Here is a 23,308-nt window from a genome sequence, read left to right as displayed (position 1 = left end):
TATTATAGTTAGTTTTGATTTAGTTTTGACTTCTTTTTCAAATTCAGTTAGTTTGAATTCGTTTTTATAGCAGATTTTGTTTGTTTTTATTTTTTCAAAAATCCTTCGTTTTTAGTTTTTATTATTTCCAGTATTAGTTTTAGGTTTTGTTTGTTTTTGGGGTATTTGTCAAAAAAAAAAAAAAAAAAAAAGATACGTATTGTGTAATTGTTTTCGTTAACTTTCTAACAGATGAACAACTAACTGCAAATCAAATGCAGGTACTGTATAACAGTCCACAGAATTTGAAGTTCAATAAGTGCAGCGCATAATACTGCTTCTAAGGTTAGATTAGATACATCACAACGTACAGTAAAACCATTCATGGGACACATGCTGTAGTATGGCCTTTTTAAAAATATGTGTTTATATGTTTAACTTACAACAACGAAAATCAAGTTCTTATTTGCATGTTTTGCTTCCCTTTACATTTAAATAACTAAATTGCAAACTGGAAGTTCACGCTTTCCCTGCTATTTCTCCAGTGAAAGTGCATCCTGTCTTTTTTTTTCTATTTTTTTGTTCAGTCCATGATTATTGTGACAAAGCTTTTTATGTTTCCTGCTGTTGCTGAAGGATCGTTGCAGTAGTTCAGTCACCTGCTGTGTGCTGCTTTCACATCTGCCTTTCATGGCAGGAAACTGCAGCAGTTTGAGACTCTCGGCAGTTGTCCGTATCGCTGAATTTTCCCAGAAAGATGAATAACCAACATGCAGGTTCCATGAAGGCACTAGCTAATCTGTAGCCCTGTTAGCCGTTTCCGTAAGTCCGCTAGTTAGCCTTCCGGACGAAAATATATCGACTTAAATCGTTTTAAAAGGTAATCAATTAATTGTATCGATACTAGGAAAAATGCATTGGATTTAAGCACAGCAGACTTTACATGGATGTGTGTGTGTTTTACCACTTTTAATGATAAAGACGTTACTCTGTTAAGTTTTCCTGTCTGTGACGTCATAGGTGATCATGGAAGTATCAAACAGTATAGTTTTTTTATGGCGCTATTTAATGGGCTGATCTGAGAACCAAACCACATCTCCCATGATCCCTTACAAAGTGCACAGGGGATCATGGAACATGCACATGCATAGTGCAGGAAATATCGTGGCGCATTGAGCAGAGCGCTAAACTTACCTTATATATCAATATATCAATGCGTAAAAATTTAAGGGGGTCTGAATACTTTCCGTACCCACTGTATAAACAGACAATATAACAATACACTATGGCATATATTCTTCTGTGAAAAATGAGTCATATTAACAATACTCAACCGTTACTTATACTTTCTTTGTTACTGCAAGTGTGTATTTCATTGCGTGCACCACTGCACCTCAGAGGTCAAGACATGCAGAGCAGGAACAGTGATTTCAACAAGGCATACACAGAGACAGCTGAGCACCTTAAGCCTCACTACAGGATTCCTAATTTCCTATCCGCCGTTTCAATAAAACCAAACCTCAGCTGTATCAAGAAGTTTCAAAGTATATTGCTGCACATGTGGAGAAAGCAAATGCTGTTCGACCATATACTGACAGTAAAATAATAACTCAATTGAACTCTGTTATTTTGCACTTTAAAAGTATAATTTGTATTTATTTTTTATTGAGGTTATTCTATATATATATATATATATATATATATATATATATATATATATATATATGATTCTACACCCACTCCTCCAGGTTTGTAGGCTGTCAAAATGATTTTCTGAGCAGCGTCACATTTGTCAGTGCTTTAGTTTGTCTGGTTCCCCTGAGGTGGAAAACTGACTGCTGAAGCCGCTTTAGCGTTGTTCTTCCGAGTTTCCCTTTCTGTGTTTGAGTTGTCACGACTAGAAAGTATGAAGGAAACAATTGCTCCAAAAGGCTGTGTTCTTAGGAAGTCGTTCGCTTTCTTCAGCAGCTAAAAGTATGAATTTTCACACACTTAGCACTTCATTAGGTACAGTTGCCTAGTTTAATTAAGGCGATCCAAGTGAAAAAAATACTGTCTACAAACACACAGATGTATAATGCAGAGTACCTCAATGAATCCGAGATTTAGATTTGTCCTGCATTCCAATATGCACATATAATCAGAGCTGACAACCTATAAGATTTCACTTCCAGAACAATTCGTCCAAATTTGTCTGAATTCCCATATTTTCCTAATTTTGTCAAGAACATTTACGTGCAACAGTCATAATCGTAATTTTTTTAATAATAATAATATATTTTTAACCTGCCCACGTTCTGAAGTGACGTGTGCTGTGACGTACTAATTAATTTCCAGTTCAGACGTGGCTTCCTGTGTGGTCGTGCATGATTTTATATTTATATCTCTAAACACGTATTAATTGGCCTGTTATTTTGCTATTGAAAGTTGGTTACTCTCAGCGAAACCGCGGATCCAGCCAGACGTATGTGGCAAGTGTACTGTACCACCAAATCATTTATTTTAATGTTTTGCAACTGCATGACATGATAGCTTAACAATTACCACTTTGTCCTCCCTTTGTAATTCTTTTGTAAGAAGCATGGTAATAAGTGTAGCTTATGTGGTACTATGGTGGCGATGATCAGTGACTTGGAATGCATTGATACCGGACGCAAAGAGAAATTTCGCCTCTGTGGCTTGCCAGCCGGGGGGCGTAATAAAATGGCGTGTACCAAGTAGCTGTTCAATGTGGACACAACAGTAATGTCAGACACAAAAAGTTTTTTCCCAATATCTGGAACAATCAGTGTTACAGCCGTAACAAGTCAACGTTCAGTGATTTCCGTAACAATATAGGGATGTTCCGTAACATTTGGCAGCTCTGTATAATACTATTAGAGAGTAGTTGCGGTACCTAATGACGATGATATTAAATCATGTGACATGGCGATGAATCACAGCATTTGTATTGGATCATATTACATTGCTCATGTGCACCTAATGTGATTGATCTGTACTTCATTATTCATAGCGGTGCTACAATACAAGAATGTCTTGGAAAACAAATACTTTCAACAATGACTAAAAATGATGATAGAATAACTTGTATGTGGTTGTGGTTGCTTTAGTTGTAATTACATCAATTATACTGGCAGACCACAAACCACAACCACTCTGGCTGAGATGATTACATAAGATATTTGAGTGCCAATGATTTCTGGGTAGTATTCTACAATCTGAGTGCTTGAGAGTTGCAGAGAGACGGAACTGGGTGACTGTTTCCAGGTCAGTGAATAAATAAAAATGCAAACTGCAAATATTCGGCGCTGCTTCATTTGGCTTCGGTGATGAATAACAAGAGAGGGATACCACAGTACTTTCAGTGTTGAAAACATTTGTTGAAAACATTTGTGTCCCTTTTCACCCAGACTTACATGGCAGCTTTTATTTTGCTGTTTGTCCTCTCTAAGACTCTTTGAGTAAATGTATTCAGACAGAAACGCCAACCTGATATCAGGATTAATCCTGAATCCCGATAATCTTCCATCTGGTTACACCACACTTGTAAGTATTTCTGTGTGAGTCTGGGCTTGGCGGCAAATCCTACCTGTGCTCTAAACTCACTCATTCATCTGTGGACACCTCATTTATTCTCAATGATATGACCAATATCATATCTTGTATGTATGTATGTATGGGAGGTCGAGTTTTCAGTCAGGTGGTATCACATGGAGTCACTTCCACGTAGATCTGGGTAATTAATACACACAGTTGCATGAGTCATTTGCCCAAAGCCATGATATTATTGAATTCATGGCAAGATGCTTCCACGTCTTTCGTTACCACGGCGACATCTCTGTCTCCGCCTGGTACAGAAGAATGGAAAGTGAGTCATGCATCGGTGGGTGGACATAGTAAAAGGAACCATATTTGCAACCAAATATTCTGATCCGAGGAGTTTCCAGTTCATTATTTTTATCTCATTCAGCACTCGTGTATCACTTGTGGAACCATGAGCACTACTTATTCACTGACCAGTATGTCCATCTAGATGTATAAAAAAAAACACAAAAGTTGGAAAAAGTTCACCCTGATTTATTTCTGTATGTATGTACAACCCCAATTCCAATGAAGTTGGGACGTTGTGTTAAACATAAATAAAAATAGAACACAATGATTTGGAAATCATGTTCGACCTATATTAAATTGAATACAATACAAAGACAAGATATTTAATGTTCAAACTGCTAAACCTTATTGTTTTTAGAAAATAATCATTAACTCAAAATTTTATGGCTACAACACGTTCCAAAAAAGCTGGGACAGGGTCATGTTTACCAGTGTGTTACATCAGCTTTTCTTTTAATAACATTCAATAAATGTTTGGGAACTGAGGACACTAATTGTTGAAGCTTTGCAGGTGGAATTCTTTCCCATTCTTGCTTGATGTACAGCTTCAGCTGTTCAACAGTCCGGGGTCTCCGTTGTCGTATTTTACACTTCATAATGCGCTACACATTTTCAATGGGAGACAGGTCTGGACTGCAGGCAGGTCAGTCTAGTACCCGCACTCTTTTACTACGAAGCCACGCTGTTGTAACACGTGCAGAATGTGGTCTTGCTGAAATAAGCAGGGGCGTCTGTGAAAAAGGGGTTGCTTGGATGGCAGCATATGTTTCTCCAAAACCTGTATGTACCTTTCAGCATTAATGGTGCCTTCACAGATTTGTAAGTTACCCATGCCATTGGCACTAACACAGCCCCATACCATCACCGATGCTGGCTTTTGAACTTTGCGACCATAACAGTCCGGATGGTTCTTTTCCTCTTTGGCCTGGAGGACACGACGTCCACAATTTCCAAAAACAATTTGAAATGTGGACTCGTTGCACCACAGAATACTTTTCCACTTTGCATCAGTCCATCTTAGATGAGCTCGGGCCCAGAGAAGCTGGCAGCGTTTCTGGGTGTTGTGGATAAATGACTTTTGCTTTGCATAGTAGAGTTTCAAGTTGCACTTACGGATGTAGCGCCGAACTGTATTTACTGACATTGGTTTTCTGAAGTGTTCCTGAGCCAATGTGGTGATATCGTTTACACGTTGATGTTGGTTTTTGATGCAGTGCCGCCTGAGTGTTCGAAGGTCACAGGCATTCAATGTTGGTTTTCGGCCTTGCCACTTACATGCAGTGATTTCTCGAGATTCTCTGAACCTTTTGATGATATTATGACCGTAGATGATGAAATCCCTAAATTCCTTGCAATTGTACATTGAGGAACATTGGCCCTAAACTGTTCGACTATATTCTCACGCACTTGTTCACAAAGAGGTGATCCTTGCCACATCTTTGCTTGTGAATGACTGAGGAATTCAGGGAAGCTCCTTTTATACCCAATCATGGCACCCGCCTGTTCCCAATTAGCCTGTTCTGATGTGGGATGTTCCAAACAGGTGTTTGATGAGCATTCCTCAACTTTCTCAGTATTTTTTGCCACCTGTCCCAGCTTTTTTGGAACGTGTTGCAGCCATAAAATTCAAAGTTAATGATTATTTGCTAAAAACAATTAAGTTTATCAGGTTGAACATTAAACATCTTGTCTTCGTAGTGTATTCAATTAAATATAGATTGAACATGATTTGCAAATCATTATATTCTGTTTTTATTTATGTTTAACACAACGTCCCAAGTTAATTGGAATTGGGGTTGTATTATTTTTGCTTTTAGAGCAGACTCAGGTCTGCTCTGACTTAGGAGTTTCAGAATGTGTATTATTATTATTTGTACATTTTCATGTCTTTGTGACTTTAGTAATAGAAAATAAAATATATATTTTTTACAATAATTATTATGATAATACCACTTATTATTTCTGCACAAGTAAGATTCAATTTACCCTGTACCTGCTGTTTAGAATTTAGACAGAGACTACATTTCAAGAGAGAGAGAGACTACCTCTCAAAACTGGTGAGGGCAATTTCACACATTACAGACTGCAACTTTAAGTGCAAATAATTTATACACTCAAAATATAAACAGATTCTCACTGTTGTTGTATATGTACAGAATACTATAGAATAGAATAAAAGAGAAAACCTTTATTGTCATGGCAGATACAACGAAATTGGGGTAGAACTCCAGGTTTGTGTTTCAAGAATGAACACTAAAATAGAACAGAAAATTAAATTATGGTATGTTTTCCCAATGGGGAAAAGGTCTGGTTCCCTTTAAATTCACACCATTATGCACAGACAAAAGACTCATTCAGTGCATATTCACCAGAAAAAGCTTTGTTTGTGTTGTGTGGTGAGTTGGGGACAAAAGGTGGAGTCTCAGGATTCAGAGCTTCATCGCCCTTCCTCTTCATCTTCTGCTTTCCCACTACTTCCTTCATTTGTTAATTACCTCTCTTTTTCCTCAGGATACATTAAATAACAATTCCTTTGGGAAGAAATACACGTGGCAGGAAAAGGTTTCGGGATCATCGTCACCTCTCAAAACTGGTGAGGGCAATTTCACACATTACAGACTGCAACTTTAAGTGCAAATAATTTATACACTCAAAATACAACATGATCTCAGATGGGAATTTGACTTTTATCTTAAATTAATACTTTCTTTATTTTCACATTAAACAGCTAAGACGTTAATGATACAACAGATCAAACTGCCTTTCCTGAACCGAATGACAACACTTCTTCCCTTCACTTTCTTCACTTTATCACCTTTCATTCTGTATATATTGTCCCTAAACTGTCAGTTTCGGATGTAAAATTTTTGGTTCAAAAATAGTGCTTCAATGCTTCTACTGTAGAAGATCACATATCCTCTAAGAGGTTTGCCTCATATCATGAAGAACATAAAAAATCTTTATTCGGCATGTCATCAAAAATGACAATTTTACAAAGATAACTGTTTTTCTCCGTTGGACTGTCAGCGGTCATGTGGAGTTCAACTGCTTACGTTTGTAATAAATTGTCTACTTTATTGAATTATGCTCATTTCATTTGTATGTGCTTATTATTTATTTAAGTTAAAGGCAAACTATTTGAAACCGCTCAGTGCAGTGCAGTTCTACAACTCTGCAAACTACAACTACAATAGTAAATCATACAGAATTTTTATTAATTAATTAGTGTACTTTTCAGTCAAAACTAAGCATTTTTATTGTCATCTACTGCTCATGTATTGTATTTTAAGATTATGCATGTGTAAAAAATTGATTTAATTTAAACATGCAAATGACATTTATGCATTGCACACACTAAAAATAATATTTTCACAGCATGTTGCAACCAACCCATGTTGCTGCTTGGCTTCTTTTCACTGTGAACGTGAGAAACAATTATTTTTCTGATGGGTAGCTTCATAGTAGCAACAAATTACATGATAAAATAATTTGCATACAAAAATATATTTATAAAAAAATAAAATAAAGATTTAGTTAACTGTACTTTTGAAAGAAACTCATGTGACAACACTGTTCAGCAGCAAATCAAGACAAACTTTTTTAGGGGGCCTTTAAATGTTGAATTATATGAAAATATTCACCAGTTATTTGCTAATCTGTTGTGTTGGTTGTCAGCGTATCATCCCTAGTAAAATCATCGTGCCTGCACTTCCTGGCAGTGGATTATGACATAACCGGTCAATCACCATCCCTTCGGCGTACTTTGACTTTTTATGAGTAAAGGGGATTTAGCTGTGTAATCCTGACATATGTTACCTAACCATTTATACTTTTGTGTCTTTCTGGGTTTTCTTTGTATGACTTTTTATGACTGTATTCTGTTGCCATGTCCGCCTTCATGCTGGATGTGTCTGTTTTGGTGGTCACGAGTGCATCATGTTCTTAAACCTTTTGTGTGCGTGTGGCCTTTGTGTTTGTTTGTGCGTGTGTGCTGTCTTTGTGTTGCTGTGTGTCTTTTCTCATCTTCCAGGTGAACTAACACCCTTGCGTGAGCACAGCTGCCTGAGTGACGAAGACAAGGTGCGGAGCGGCGGTGCGCAGACCAAAGACAGAGGCACCTCCACCGACGCCCCCTGCCGGCACTCGCAGACGTCTGGAGATTCGCAAAGCTCAACAACAGCAGCGTCGACGCGGCCAAAGTTTCAGGCGAAACCACCCCCGCCGCCACAGAATTACAAACCAGCTCCTCTGTATCCAGCTGGCAAGGTGGATGGTTGTGGCTACCAACAGGAGAGGATCCAGCACCACTCAGAGGCTCCAGAGGAGCCCACAGAGGAGATTTATCTTACTCCAGTGCAGCGCTGTTCGGACCCTTCAGAGCCTCCTTGCACACAGGACCGGCCTTTCCTTTCACAACTGAGTGAGCAGGGTCGTATGTCCATTAGCTCTGATACAGAAGGCCCACCTCCTTACCAGCCACTACCTGACCAGTCCAACCCCTCCATCTACGAGGAGGACGAAGTCTATATCGCCCCACCTTCTTACGCATCCTGTGTTGAATCGCTCATCACGCCACCTAGCATGGCTCTGTCAACTCATTCTTCCCTGGCACTGGACTTCAGTCTCAATGGGTCAGGAACAGGGGCAGGGGCAATGTTGAGAACTGGATCATCAGTCGAGTATGTGGATGCAACGGACGAAAACTACTGTGGGGAGGATGAGGATGTGGACAGAATAACCCTGGACGAAAGAATAAAGAAAGTGGTCGGAAAGGTGGAAAGCAGCAACAGCAGAGCCACTCTACTAAGAACTTCCATGAGCTCTGATGCCAGGGGACTGTCGTACGACTCAGTCAAATACACTTTGGTGGTGGACGAGCACGCTCAGCTAGAACTTGTCAGTTTGAGGCAGTGTTATCAAGGTTACAGCGACGACAGCGATTCGGCTACAGTCTACGACAACTGTGTCTCCTCTCCCTATGAGTCTGCCATTGGGGAAGAGTACGAGGAGGAAGATGAAGAGGAAGAGTGCGCTCGTCTGGATGGAGTGAGACGAGAGGACACAGCTTGTCTGTCGGAAGACTCCACGCCCGATGGTGACTTGCATTTCTCCAAGAAGTTCCTCAATGTCTTCATGAACGGACGATCAAGCTCATCAAGTAAGTCAGCACCTTCTTAACGTACTGTTTAATTGCATTTTAGATCATTTAAATGTAAATGTGTGCATTAGTGGCGTCACGATACCAAAATTCTGACTTAGATACTATACCTGTATAAAGTACCTCGATACCGGTACTGAAATGATACCATGGCAAAAATCTAAAACACTAGCAATGCAGTAGAATGCCATCCATCCACTTTCTGAAAACTGACAAACCACCTTCAAATACTTTTATATTTTTATTACTTCAAGAATTTTTTATAAACTTTAGCCCATTCTTGACATTAGTCATTTTTAAATAATTAGATCAATTGCTGCATGATCATATTAATATGCCAAATATGCGTGTGTTTGTATGTATATAAAATTGTTCAACTATATACAGTATACATCCATTTTCTGAACCGCTTATCCTCACTAGAGTCACGAGCGTGCTGGAGCCTATCCCAGCTATCTTCGGGTGAGAGGCGGGGTACACCCTGAACTGGTCCCCAGCCAATCGCAGTGGACATCTAAACAAACAACTATTTGCACTCACATTTACACCTACGGCCATTTTTGAGTTTTCAATTAATTGCATGTTTTGGGGATCTGGGAGGAAACCGGAGTACCAACACAGGCGCGGGGAGAACATGCAAACTCCACACAGGCGAGGCCGGATTTGAATCCGGGTCCTCAGAACTGTGAGGCAGATGTGCTAACCATTCGTCAACCGTGCCGCCTATATACAGAAGAAAAATACTACACACCCGTTGTTCCTTCAATTTCCTGTTCATTTTAATGCCTGGTACCACAAAATGCATTTTACCTGAAGAATACATAAGCTTAATTGTAATATTAAAAAGATTTTGGTTATTATCAAGAAAACCATTGAAATTTGCTCAAGCTTGATATCCGCTCTTAAATTCAACTCTTATGAGCCAGTTTCATTGTCATCATTATACAGTGTTTGTCCAATGTACTTTAAGTTGCAACTGAAGTTGCAACAAGCAACTAATAATGGTTTTTTTCCATGACTATAATAATTATTTATATTTATACGTAATTTACTTTACTCATATGTAACACTGTATACACCTTTAGTCAGCAGTATTCTTGAATGTGCCTGCATTTGATTTCTCCCATTGTAAACAATACACGTGCACCCCGTCAGCGGCCGGACAGTGCTGTTTTTAATTTCGTACGGCGCCACAACACTACAAAAGTGGACCTTTTGGTTCCACTTGGATCGTACGTGGTTTTGGTTTTGCATTCGGGTGGTTTTTTATTCTTTTCGAACTCCCTGATTTCCAGAGTGGTCTCCGACGACGAGTGTAGTCTGTATTCGGGTTGGAGCGCCCCAAGCTGGGCTTCCACGCTAAGTTGTCTCATGCTATCGATGCTATCAATCTCCTGCTGGTAACACTGACTCTCGTGTGCAGCAAATGCCAAGTTTGCCTAAGAGCACAGGAAAATCCACTGCATATTTTGTAACACTGACTTTGCTGACACAGCCTCGTGAGCTGCGTACTCTGAGGTTACGTCTCGGTGGCTAACGCTAATGCGTGCGAACATGTCCGCAGGAGGCAGGAAATAGCAGTTTGATGCCATTTCATTCTCCTGGCTTCCACAGAGTTGCGTGCACACACAGAACCCATTTTCTAACTTTTTGATTAGAAAAGTTATTGGCTGACTGTCGGCTTTTTGTGGACTGGTATTTAAAATACCACATGAGTGCTGTCGTTTATTAATTTCCAAAGTACCAGTACTTAAAAAAGGCGGCACGGTGGATGACTGGTTAGAGCGTCAGCCTCACAGTTCTGAGGACCCGGGTTCAATCCCCGGCCCCGCCTGTGTGGAGTTTGCATGTTCTCCCCGTGCCTGCGTGGGTTTTCTCCCAAATCCCAAAAACATGCATTGATTGGAGACTCTAAATTGCCCGTAGGTGTTTGTATGTGCCCTGCGATTGGCTGGCAACCAGTTCAGGGTGTACTCCGCCTCCTGCCTGATGATGGCTGGGATAGGCTCCAGCACGCCCGCGACCCTTCCATAATGTATCCCCGTTAATTGCTATATACTGTACTGTTGTTCCCTTTTTTTTAAAAAAAAAAACATTTTTCTCAATAGGACATTAGAACACGTTTTAGAATTTACCAGCGTACAATCTCCTGGGCTTAATTTCACATTTTAACAACAATATTTAAGTGTTTCTTGATACATTTCAAATAGAACTCTGTATGAAACAGTTAAGAAGCACATAAGAGTTGCATGCTATTGTGTGTAATGTCTGTTACTGTGGGTTAACGTCTCCCATGCAAATCATAAAAAGTAAAACCATTTCTCTGCAGTGTTGCAAATACTTATTCATGAATGAATTGTTTCAATTTTCAACAACAAAAACTGATTCGCAATCATAAAAAATTCATTGTGCAATTTGATTACTTCAGTAAACTGCATTAAATGCTGATTTGAAAGGAAATCAATAAGGCAAAGAGAAGTGATGCTCATTTTAGAACCAAGATAAATATGCTCCATTTGTTTAGTGTGCATGATTAAATGTTATTGTGAAAGTATAGTTTTGTTCTCATTTTTTTGTTTTCTGAGGCTTGCAAATGTCTCTGGGACATGTGGTTTTAGTAATTAGACTATACAACACAAATCAGTAATGGTGCTGTTCTTTATGCACATGTACATATTTGTTGTAATTTATTTCCTTGAAACTGACATACTTTTTTCAAAATGTTCTGTGGTGGCTTAGGTGCAGAGTCTTTTGGTTTATTTTCTTGCGCCATAAATGGGGAAGAACAGGATCAGAGTCATCGGGCTGTCTACAGGTGAGAAGAAAATATGATCATTGCCACTACATTTTTATAGGAACCTATTCCTCATTGTTGAACATTTAGAAAACAAAGGAACAATGACCCCTTTATTTCAGGACAAGAAATTTGTTTTTCCATTGGATCGGACAGGATAAGCAAACCAACAGATAATCCAGATTATCTAAAACCTTTGATTTGGCAGGAACCCGAAATATGACTAATAAATGTGTGTTTACATAACTGAGCACGGCTTCTTGATCTGACAGTTTGTCTGGAGTGGACACTTATTTCGTAACAATTTTCACGAAAGTGCCAGACAATTCGTTGTTTCATATGTTACGTAGACTGTGGGTTTGACTGGTCTGATTGTTTCCTACTTAGGTTTTGTAACGTTATTACTTCATTTTCAAATCTTAGTCAAGAATAGTGGTTATAACCAATAACATGAAAAGGTTAAATATTAGGTTAGTAATGGGAACGGCAGGTCTTTTGAAGTACTGCGTCACTAGAATCAGTTACCGTAATATACCATGTATAATGCGCGTTTTTTACCTAAATAAATTGTCAAAAGTCAATACTGCACATTATACATAGGTATAGGAGAAAACAAAAAACACTTTCACATTTTATCAATGTATGCCGCCTCTAGGTTATGAAAAAGCTGTACATGTTCATTCCACTATGCCAGCGCCCCCTAGAGGTTATGAAAGTTGTACACTTTCATTCTAGTATGCCACCTAGTGGTTATGAAAAAGGTGTAGACTACACTTTCATTTCAATATGACAGTGGTACATATGACATATAAATGTACAATTGTGCTCATACGTTTACATACCCAGGGAGAATTTGTGAAATATTTGATTTTATTATTATAATTTTTTAATACGACTTATGCCTGAACAACAACCATCATTAATTTCTTTATGGTTATGTTTTGTTTAACGATAATGCTTTTCTGAAATGCTTGACAGTTTAATTTGAATGCCATTAAAATAAAATGTGTTTCGCCTGGTCCTTCATCCATCCATCCATTTCCTGAGCCGCTTCTCCTCACTAGGGTCGTGGGCGTGGGTTAGGGTTAGCTGTCATCAGGCAGGAGACAAGGTACACCCTGAACTGGTTGCCAGCCACTCGCAGGGCACATACAAACTAACAACCATTCACACTCATAGTCACACCTACAGGCAATTAAGAGTCTCCAATTAATGCATGTTTTTGGGATGTGGGAGGAAAACCGGAGTGCCCGGAGAAAACATGCAAACTCCAAACAGGCGGGGCCGGGGATTGAACCCGGGTCCTCAGAACTGTGAGGCTGACACTCTAACCAGTCGGCCACCGTCCTTCATGTTTTCTTAAAATAACTGTACACCTCTTACAAATCCTGCCTGGGTAATCAAACATGAGCACAACTGTGTGTTTTCTCATTTACTAAATAAAAGTAGGGCTGTGAATTTTAAAATAAGAGCAAGTTAATAAAAATAAAGTATTGTGTGTTCAAATAAGGTGTTTAGTTTCAGAATAATTATTTGAAAAAACAAACAAAATACAAAAAATAATTCATGTTTTGATCATATGGGTAGAAGCAAAATCATGCATTGTAAAAATTAATTATACATAGGTAGAAGGGTTTTCCAGAATTTTGAGGTCAATTTTGGGGGTGCGCATTATACATGGTGCGCATTATACATGAGAAATTACGGTAATTAAAATAATTCATTCAAAACATTTGTGCACTGATGCAGTGCTTCGTAATTCAGTTCATAATTTAGCCATGAGCTTTCACTCTGTAACACGTTCACTTACTGAGAAACAGTGCATTCATTGACCATTGTACACAGTCATTTGCGAGAGACATGGCTTTCCTTACGTTTTATATCACTCAGCGCAGAATCAAAGACTTGTCACACGACACAAGGCTGGCTGCATATGAAAGAGAGCAAAAGGTTGAGCAGACCGCTAAGTTTGTTGTTGTTATTTTGGCATGGTTACGGCTGAGAGTGACCCATCCCATGTGCATTTAAGTGATAGGCTTGTCATCCTTTCAACACCTGGTCAGAAGCCACAATACATAAAAGACATTGTGGTTCGTGCGGGGTGGTTTTAGTGCCAGTTCTGCTTACAGTTCTGTAAAAAATAATTTTTCGCTGCTGTAATAGTTTTACAAAATATGCAATCAAAACCTATTTGTCAACTGCTTCACTACAAAAGAGTTTGGTTTGGTCTAATCCTACTGTATTGTTCAAGCAATGCCATAAAAGGCACAGTATCTTTGTATTTTGTATCTATTGTTTAATGCAGTTCACAACTCTGTAAATACATGGAGATCATGGCGTTTATGATCACGGTTTATTATCTAGCTTTTGTACATGTAATGAAAACAAATACATAGCTTGTCATTGCAGAATATTTACTAACTGTATGATCCATCCATCCATTTTCTGTACCGCTTATCCTCACTAGGGTTGCGGGCGTGCTGGAGCCTATCCCAGCTATCTTCGAGCGAAAGGTGGGGTACACCCTGAACTGGTCACCAGCCAATTGCAGGGCACATATAAGCGAACAACCATTCACACCTACGGGCAATTTAGAGTCGTCAGTCAACCTACCACGCATGTTTTTGGGATGTGGGAAGAAACCAGAGTACCTGGAGAAAACCCACAGTGGCACGAGTAGAACATGCAAACTCCACACAGGTGGGGCCGGGATTTGAACCTCGGTCCTCAGAACTGTAAGGTAGATGTGCTAACCAGTCGTCCACTGTGTTGCCTAACTGTAGGATTTCCTTAGTAAATAAAGTGGGCAGGGATTGGTGAACATATGTATGACACATTCTCGCTAATTTGCACGAGCAAAAGTGAAAAGACAAAAAATGTGCCCCCCCCCTCCTCCCCAATGATTAGATGCAATGTTTTAAATATTATTTTTTAGAATAACTACTCGTAGATTTCAGTAAACAGCAGCGGATAAAGAAGATATGCACATTTACTGTAAGTATAACAGAATGTTTTGACACCTTGGCTTTAGGTCCCCTTTAAAACAAAAGGGGGAAACACCCACTTATTGTTATTTATATTAGTTATGCTACAAATTTACTGGTCTAGCCCACTTGACATCAAATTAGGCTGCATGCAGCCTCTGAACTTGTAGATACATAGGTGAGAAACATGAGTAAACCTTTCGTGAATAGCAGCCTCTTGGGATGCATTTACAGACATTATGGTGTGCAACTGTGCATAAGCACATTAGTGGACTGTAACTGTTAAATTGCTGTATAATACAATATGTGTATAGTCATGAGATTTTTTTAACTGTTAGGACAAGTTCAAATTTACAGTGTAAACATACACTTTTTCTTAGACATTTAATAAAAACATGACAAACTAGTTCGTATACAAAAACCTTCAGAGATCCCACAGATCTTCAGCTTCATCTTGTTTTCTGCAGGTTTGTCCCTAGGCATGATGATGAGTTGGAGCTAGAGGTGGATGATCCATTGCTGGTTGAAGTCCAAGGGGAGGATTACTGGTATGAGGGTTTCAACATGAGAACTGGTGCCCGGGGGATATTCCCTGCTTACTATGCTATCGAGGTAACCAAGGAGGCTGACAGCTTCAAAGGTAATAAGCACCACAAACACACAAATACAGGTATCCTTGGTTTACAACAAATCAGATATCCTTTATATTCGGGTCCATTTTAATGAGGTCCCACTGTGTGCATGTGCGTGTGTGTGTGTGTGTGTGTGTGAAAGTATTCAGACCCCCTTAAATTTATAAATGTATATATTGCAGCCATTTGCTAAAATCCTTTAAGTTTATTTTTTTCCTCATTAATGTACACACAGCACAAAAAACGGAATTGTTGAAATTTTTGCAGATTTATTAAAAAAGAAAAACTGAAATATCACACAGCCATAAGTATTCAGACCCTTTGCTCAGTATTCAGTAGAAGCACCATTTTGAGCTAATACAGCCATGAGTCTTTTTGGGAATGATGGAACAAGTTTTTCACACCTGGATTTGGGGATCAGCTGCCATTCCTCCTTGCAGATCCTCTCCAGTTCTGTCAGGTTGGATGGTGAATATTGGTGGGCAGCCATTTTCAGGTCTCTCCAGAGATGCTCAATTGGGTTTAAGTCAGGGCTCTGGCTGGGCCATTCAAAAACAGTCACAGAGTTGTCCTGTAGCCGCTCCTTTGGTATTTTAGCTGTGTGTTTAGGGTCATTGTCTTGTCTGAGGTCCTGAGCACTCTGGAGAAGGTTTTCGACCCGTATATCCCTGTACTTGGCCGCATTCATCTTCGATTGCAACCGATTGATTGTTCGTCACACTTGCCAATTAGAATTAAGAGAAGAGAATTAAGGCCAACAATTTCTATCTTGTCTCATCAGACCAGATAATCTTATTTCTCACCATCTTGGAGTCCTTCAGGCATTTTTTAGCAAACTCCATGCGGGCTTTCATGTGTCTTGCACTGAGGAGAGGCTTCCATCGGGCCACTCTGCCATACAGCCCCGATTGGTGGAGGGCTGTTGTGATGGTTGACTTTCTAGAACTTTCTCCCATCTCCCGACTGCATCTCTGGAGCTCAGCCACAGTGATCTTTGGGTTCTTCTTTACCTCACTCACCAAGGCTCTTCTCCCCCAATTGTTCAGTTTGGCCGGACGGCCAGCTCTGGAAGGGTTCTGATCGTTCCAAACCTCTTCCATTCATCCATCCATTTTCTGAGCCGCTTCTCCTCACTAGGGTCGCAGGCGTGCTGGAGCCTATCCCAGCTATTATCGGGCAGGAGGCGGGGTACACCCTGAACTGGTTGCCAACCAATCGCAGGGCACATACAAACAAACAACCATTCGCACTCACATTCACACCTACGGGCAATTTAGAGTCTCCAATTCATGCATGTTTTTTTTTGTTTGTTTGTTTTTGGGATGTGGATGGAAACCAGAGTGCCCGGAGAAAACCCACGCAGGCACGGGGAGAACATGCAAACTCCGCACAGGCGGGGCTGGGGATTGAACCCTGGTCCTCAGAACTGTGAGGCTGACGCTCTAACCAGTCGTCCACCGTGCCGCCCCAAACGTCTTCCATTTCAGGATTATGTGCTCTTAGGAACCTTAAGTGCAGCAGAATGTTTTTTGGAACCTTGGCCAGATCTGTGCCTTGCCACAATTCTGTCTCTGAGCTCTTCAGGCAGTTCCTTTGACCTCATAATTCTCATTTGCTCTGACATGCACTGCGAGCTGAAAGGTCTTATACAAACAGGTGTGTTGCTTTCCTAATCAAGTCAAATCAGTATAATCAAACAAAGCTGGACTCCAGTGAAGGTGTAGAACCATCTCAAGAATGATCAGAAGAAATGGACAGCACCTGAGTTAAATATGAGTGTCACAGCAAAGGGTCTGAATACTTATGGCTGTGTAATATTTCAGTTTTTCTTTATTAATAATTTCATTTTTTTTTCTGTCAATATGGGGTGTGTACATTAATGAGGGGGAAAAAAGGAACTTAAATTATTTAACAAATGACTGCAATATAACAAAGAGTGAAAAATATAAGGGGGTCTGAATACTTTCCATACCCACTGTGTGTGTGTGTGTGTGTGTGTGTGTGTGTATATATATATATATATATATATATATATATATATATATATATATATATATATATAAATTGCCTTTGGTGCATCTCTTAAACATGTCCGATCGATCTGAAACTTCACAGGAAGTGTTTTCTCATGGTTTCACACCATATCCAGGCCTTTGCTCATTGAAATATTCATTTTTCAAATTCTCCCTACAAATAAGGACCACCCTAATATATTATAAAATAGTATAGTAAAAGTTTTTAACTTGATAGATGCTGGTGGCTCAGCTCACGCATGTGCAGAAACTCTGGACAGTACAGTTCGACAAGAAGCTTATATTGACAGAAAAGCGGTCCACAAAATTTCCAAAACCGGGTCTAACCCGCCTCCTCACAGAGTTACCGCAAGTGCAGCACTGGATTTGCGCTAGTCACTAAAATAGAGCCCGCTGTCTCTATTGCTAAACTATATTTATGCAGGAGCAAGTCGTAACTAAAGTAAGTCAGTAAATATTTGCATGATAAACACCTCCAGGCAATAAATATAAAATAATAAAAATAAATACAGTAACCCACAAAAAACCTGTTCCTAACCTTAAAAGGAAGGGGCAGAAACTAGTTTACTCCGTACAGTTCATAGCCACAAAGCAGTCGAAAGGTCGAGACCGTTGGTTGCTGTTGTTTCCTAGTGTTACTGCAAACAATCTGCAGTGATCTGTAAACAAAATAAAATGGGTTTACAAATGTGATGATATTGTAAAAACTAATGCTTTGTGGATCTATTTTGTCTTTTCACAGCAAAGAGCTGTGAGTGGCAAGACAGATACCGACTAAAGTTCCTCGGCTCAGTTCACGTGCCCTACCACAAAGGAAACGATGTTCTTTGTGCAGCTATGCAAAAGGTACCTGTTTTTTTTTCTTCTCTATATCGGCTCCAGTGTGGTATTTTAACACTTACTGTATGTCATGAAAAATACTGATCCATTTGCTTTTCCCAGATTGCTACCAATAGAAGAATGACAGTGAAGCACAACCCGCCCTCATCCTGTATCCTGGAAATCAGTGTGAAGGGAATCAAATTGGCTGTTCAGGAGGATTATTATGCTTCTGACCGAGTAAGACTGCTTTGTGTTTTTCATGTAGCTACTGTATACACTACCAAGCAATGTCATTTGGACGTTGGAACGGCGGTGTCGCCTCCGTGTGGCCATGTGTATACCCTTCAGGCACTACGTTTAACAATTTTATTTTAGTACTATTCAACAGTGCAACTTTAATAGCGATAATTGTCTTCCGTACTGTTAATTTGACAATTAAAAAAAATATTTTATTTTCAAATCAAGTTTCACAAAATAAATGCCTGACATGACAAACGTTCACTGACAAAACCACTGACTAGAAATTGCGTTGCGCTGGATGTATCCTTTTTCTCCTCTAGTTTAGTAGTGTAGACTAGTCAAATTATTTGCACTTATGTTGATTTTATATATACACCATCAAAAACAAAAAAAAACATGTGTCTCACCTTACTTAAGCATGACTGTTAATCACAATACCCAAAATTAAACCTTAAAGTCTACGGCGAGGCTGCATTCAGCCATTATGGCCCGTGCCTCTGGAACAGCCTGCCAGAGGGCATCAGAAATGCAGAGACTGTTGACGCTTTTAAAAGAAGGCTTAACGCTCACCTCTTTGGTCTAGGTTTTATCTGATTCCTTCATTATTTATTTAGCTTTTAACTGATTTCTTTGTTATTTTTTTAGGCATTTATTTATCTAATTTTCTTATTCATTTATGTATTTGTTATCATAATTTATTGTATGTCCTATTATCCATCAGTTTATATTAGGGCTGTCACAATTGTCATGTGTTAATGCATATAATTAATCACAAAAATGTAGCACATAAATCATGTATTTTTGTCTTGTTCCTGCTATTTAAATTCTGGCACTTTGGTTTTTATTTTTTGTACGTATAAAAAGTGCTACATGGATAATATTTGATTGTGTATTTTTTGATTGTACATTGAAATATTATTGTTCCTCTTTCTGCGCTTAACTCTTCTTCCTTTTATATCTCTGTCAGAGTAACGAGTGCAGCCACTTTTTCCAGTTAAAAAACATCTCCTTCTGTGGTTATCACCCCAAAAACTGCAAGTAAGTCAACCAAACTGTAACTCAAACCCTCCAATTTCTTCTCTCATCTATTCTGTTTGTTTTGTTTGTTTCTTTATAGAACGACATTGTTGTCAGGATTATTTTACTCTGTTTTTTTTCCAACGTCATTCCATCCATCCATCCATTTTCTGAGCCGCTACTCCTCACTAGGGTGCTGGAGCCTCTCCGAGCTATCATCGGGCAGGAGGCAGGGTACACCCTGAACTGGTTGCCAGCCAATCGAAGGGCACATACAAACAAACAACCATTCGCACTCACATTCACACCTATGGGCAATTTAGAGTCTCCAATTCATGCATGTTTTTGGGATGTGCGAGGAACCCGCAGTGCCCGGAGAAAACCCACGCAGGCACGCAGGCACGGGGAGAACATGCCACCGTGGCTCCAACGTCATTCCTTCCATTTTATTTTAAGGTTTTAGTTAGTTTTTTGTTGTTTGTTAATGAAATAGGATTACATCCCTCCAGTGCAATAGCATCCATGACAGGGTTCACTGAGTTGAAATATCTCGGAATGATGACTCTTCTCATTTGTTGCGTCCCTGCAGATATTTTGGTTTCATAACCAAGCACCCGGCAGACAAGAGATTTGCTTGCCATGTGTTTGTGTCTGAGGACTCCACCAAGGCTGTTGCAGAGTCAGTAGGGTAAGTTAATTGTCCGTTGCAGCCAATTGTCACTTATATTGAAGTACTTTTTTTCATGACTAAATACAAGCATACAGTACAAAATTATTGTTTTTTGTGGCCTAAAACAGACAATACAGTACAAAACCACTGTAAATAAATAGTTTAAAAACTCTTGAAAATGTTTGAAGAGTTAATCCAAGTTAACATCCTCCAGCGGCACTGTGGGCAAATGGTTAGCACATCTGCCTCACAGTTCTGAGGACTCGAGTGTGTGGAGTTTGCATGTTCTCCCCGTGCCTGCGTGGGTTTTCTCCGGGCACTCCGGTTTCCTTCCACATCCCAAAAACATACATGGAAGGTTAATTGAAGACTCTAAATTGCCCGTAGGTGTGAATGTGAGTGCGAATGGTTGTTTGTTTCTATGTGCCCTGCGATTGGCTGCCGACCAGTTCAGGGTGTACCCTGCCTTTCGCCCGGAGGTAGCTTGGATAGGCTCCAGCACACCCGCGACCTCCTCCAGCCAGGATTTTAACCCACATCTGCCATTTTCAAGAATGTAGCAATCCAGCACATGCACCATGATGCATGTAAATTAGCCCTGTGGCTCACGGCACCAGTCCGTTACTTCGATATCCGTTATACCGGGTTATAACGAGGTTTCACTACAATGTGCTTCTACTTACTTCATGTTCCAAACATTTTGTTCAGGAAGATTACATGTTATTGGACTCAGTCATAGACAGTTGGCAAATGTGGCCCTAAGCCCTTTGCATGAAACAGATTGGACAATTGTTCACAACTTAAAAAAATTCTGCATAACTGTTTTGATATAAGGTGTCCAATAAGTTTTGTTTTTTTTATTTATCTATGTATTTATTTTTTAATTGCCATGTCTTTGTTTTACAGGAAAGCCTTCCATTTGTATTACAAAGAATTTGTGGAGTTTTCGTGTCCCACAGAAGACATCTACTTGGAGTAGCCTAGTCCTGCCTTCAATCACCGCCTTGTACAGTACACCTTATCATAACATGATGTTGCATGAAGGACACACGTAAGAAACTAACAACATATCTGAGGAGCAAGCCGGAAAATAGGTGGACTGTAGTAGTGTTCAAAGGTTGTTTGTGCGGCAAGAGGAGATGGGATGAAGCCAAAAGAGTGTTGGAAATATTATGCAAAATGGCATCGGTGATAATGAGGTGATCACGGGCTGTCCGTGAGGAGCACATATCACTGCAGCCTTTGTGGTGCCAGTCAGCGAAGTAGCAGTCACCTCACAACGGGGAAACGAAACTGAACTGCCTTGTGCTTGCACTAGTTTAAAAAAAGATATTACAAAAAAACGGCAGTGGTATTTACATATGATGTAAAGTTAACAGGGGGAGACTTTTTCCTGCAATATTGAGTATTTAGAGGTGTGTATGAACAAACGAACATCCTTGCATTGACACAACAACAAAAGGAGCAGGCAGAAGACTAAAATTCCTAGGTTCCATGCATGGTGGCTTTCTGTGAACTGAAAAGCACCCTGGGAAATGGAAGAATCTACCAATCCAAGTAAGAGTAGACATTGCAGGAAGAAATAATTAGTTGGGGATTGTATGCAAATAACTGTTGAACGTGTGATCTGATCTGACAACTTTGGGTATTCATTTCATAACTATGATAAGACTGTATTAATCCTGAAGAGCACTGATGGAACTTGCAGCTGTATTTTTAGAATCCAGACACATTGTGTTTCACTAGTGTGTTACAAAAACTAAAGTTTCGAATCACAAAAGGTTTTTAATGCCAGGGATATTAGAAATAGGCAGTTATGTGGTTTAAGAGGATGTCAGACAAAGGACTTCACGTCGAGACCGAATCAAGACAAAATCTCAGTTAAGGGAGTATGATACAGCAGGTACACAGGAGCAGAGAACTTCACAACTAGTGCCTCTTTTTCATCATGTTCGCAACATTTGAAATAATGCAAAATGATGCTACTGAGTGTGTGAGTGAACGAAGATTGTGATGATGTAGTGTTTTGATTGCTTTTTCCCCCCACTGCTCCTCACATGCTGCATTGGTACAGTCTGTTCTGTACGGCAACATGTGCAGGTTCTGTTGGAGCTACAGAACTGTCCAAGCATGCCTTGTTTCTCAGTTAGTCTTTGTTACCCTGAGGATGGTCTTTGGATGAAGGGAAATCAGAAGAGAAGCCGAACAGAAGAATGAATAGCACAGCAGTTGTTCTGCAGTGGGGACACATAACAGCTTTCTTCATCTGCTATCACTAACATTTATTTGTAACAGATCATTTTATGGGACATATATATATTTAACAGAATGTTTCTAAAATACAGGATTCTCATTAAAGGATTTGGCTATCTTAAAGTCCCCCGTTAGTTCCTGAGAATAAACAAAATCTGCTGTTGCTAACCATGTCGTGACCTTTGTACAGTCAGTCGATCAGCCAGACACAACATAGACTGCAGTGGGCTACACAGAAGGTGTACAGATCTGTCATAAATTTAATATCTGTAATTATAAATATTGTACTAATTGAACATGTAGTGAGTCAAATCTATTTATTTTTGATTTTTTTTTTTTAGGTGTTCTTTATTTTAAAAAAAATAAGATGAATTTCCTGTGTCCTGTTATTATTACATCATGAGAAGTTGAAAACATTCATTCAATTGCATGTTTCACTAATAATTCTCAAAACTGGTCAGCACAAATGGTTACAAATGGTGCCTGACTGCCACTGAATAGCAAATATAACTTTTACCTCCCCCAGACCTGATTAAAAATGGAAAATTACTTTACGTTGTGTGCATGTGTGTTGTACACTGAGGGCTCTATTTTCCTTAGTGCATACTTAACCAAAGGGGTTGTCTACGCCAGTGGGCCGAAACACAACCGACTTTATTCGCCGCCAATCAAAGCATTTAATTCATTAAATCCCTTTAAGTGAGGCGCAGTGAGGGTCACGCATGCATAGAGAGAGCAATCCATGTGTCACTTGGCCGGTGTGGCAAAAGATGACGTGATTAATTAATGGTGATGATGGCGGGAAACTTAAATATATTATATATTGCCAAAAGTA

General features: G+C 39.5%; 1 protein-coding gene across 1 annotated transcript in view; it reads left to right on the top strand.

Annotated features, from left to right (window-relative positions):
* LOC133399109 (C-Jun-amino-terminal kinase-interacting protein 1-like) overlaps nucleotides 1-22,636 on the top strand; it is a 50,693-nt gene extending 28,057 nt beyond the window's left edge. The window contains exons 4-12 of the mRNA XM_061670237.1: nucleotides 6,382-6,463; nucleotides 7,901-9,028; nucleotides 11,768-11,843; nucleotides 15,274-15,446; nucleotides 18,214-18,317; nucleotides 18,414-18,530; nucleotides 19,501-19,571; nucleotides 20,140-20,238; nucleotides 21,127-22,636. Coding sequence (XP_061526221.1) covers nucleotides 6,382-6,463; nucleotides 7,901-9,028; nucleotides 11,768-11,843; nucleotides 15,274-15,446; nucleotides 18,214-18,317; nucleotides 18,414-18,530; nucleotides 19,501-19,571; nucleotides 20,140-20,238; nucleotides 21,127-21,199 — 1,923 coding nt within the window. The 3' untranslated portion in view covers nucleotides 21,200-22,636. The remainder of the gene's footprint in view (nucleotides 1-6,381; nucleotides 6,464-7,900; nucleotides 9,029-11,767; nucleotides 11,844-15,273; nucleotides 15,447-18,213; nucleotides 18,318-18,413; nucleotides 18,531-19,500; nucleotides 19,572-20,139; nucleotides 20,239-21,126) is intronic.
* The last annotated feature ends 672 nt before the right edge of the window (nucleotides 22,637-23,308 follow it).

Source organism: Phycodurus eques, chromosome 2, assembly GCF_024500275.1.
Source record: "Phycodurus eques isolate BA_2022a chromosome 2, UOR_Pequ_1.1, whole genome shotgun sequence".
Lineage (NCBI taxonomy): Eukaryota > Metazoa > Chordata > Actinopteri > Syngnathiformes > Syngnathidae > Phycodurus > Phycodurus eques.
Note: the sequence above shows the minus strand (reverse complement) of the source record. Positions and strands in the feature narration are given on the sequence as shown.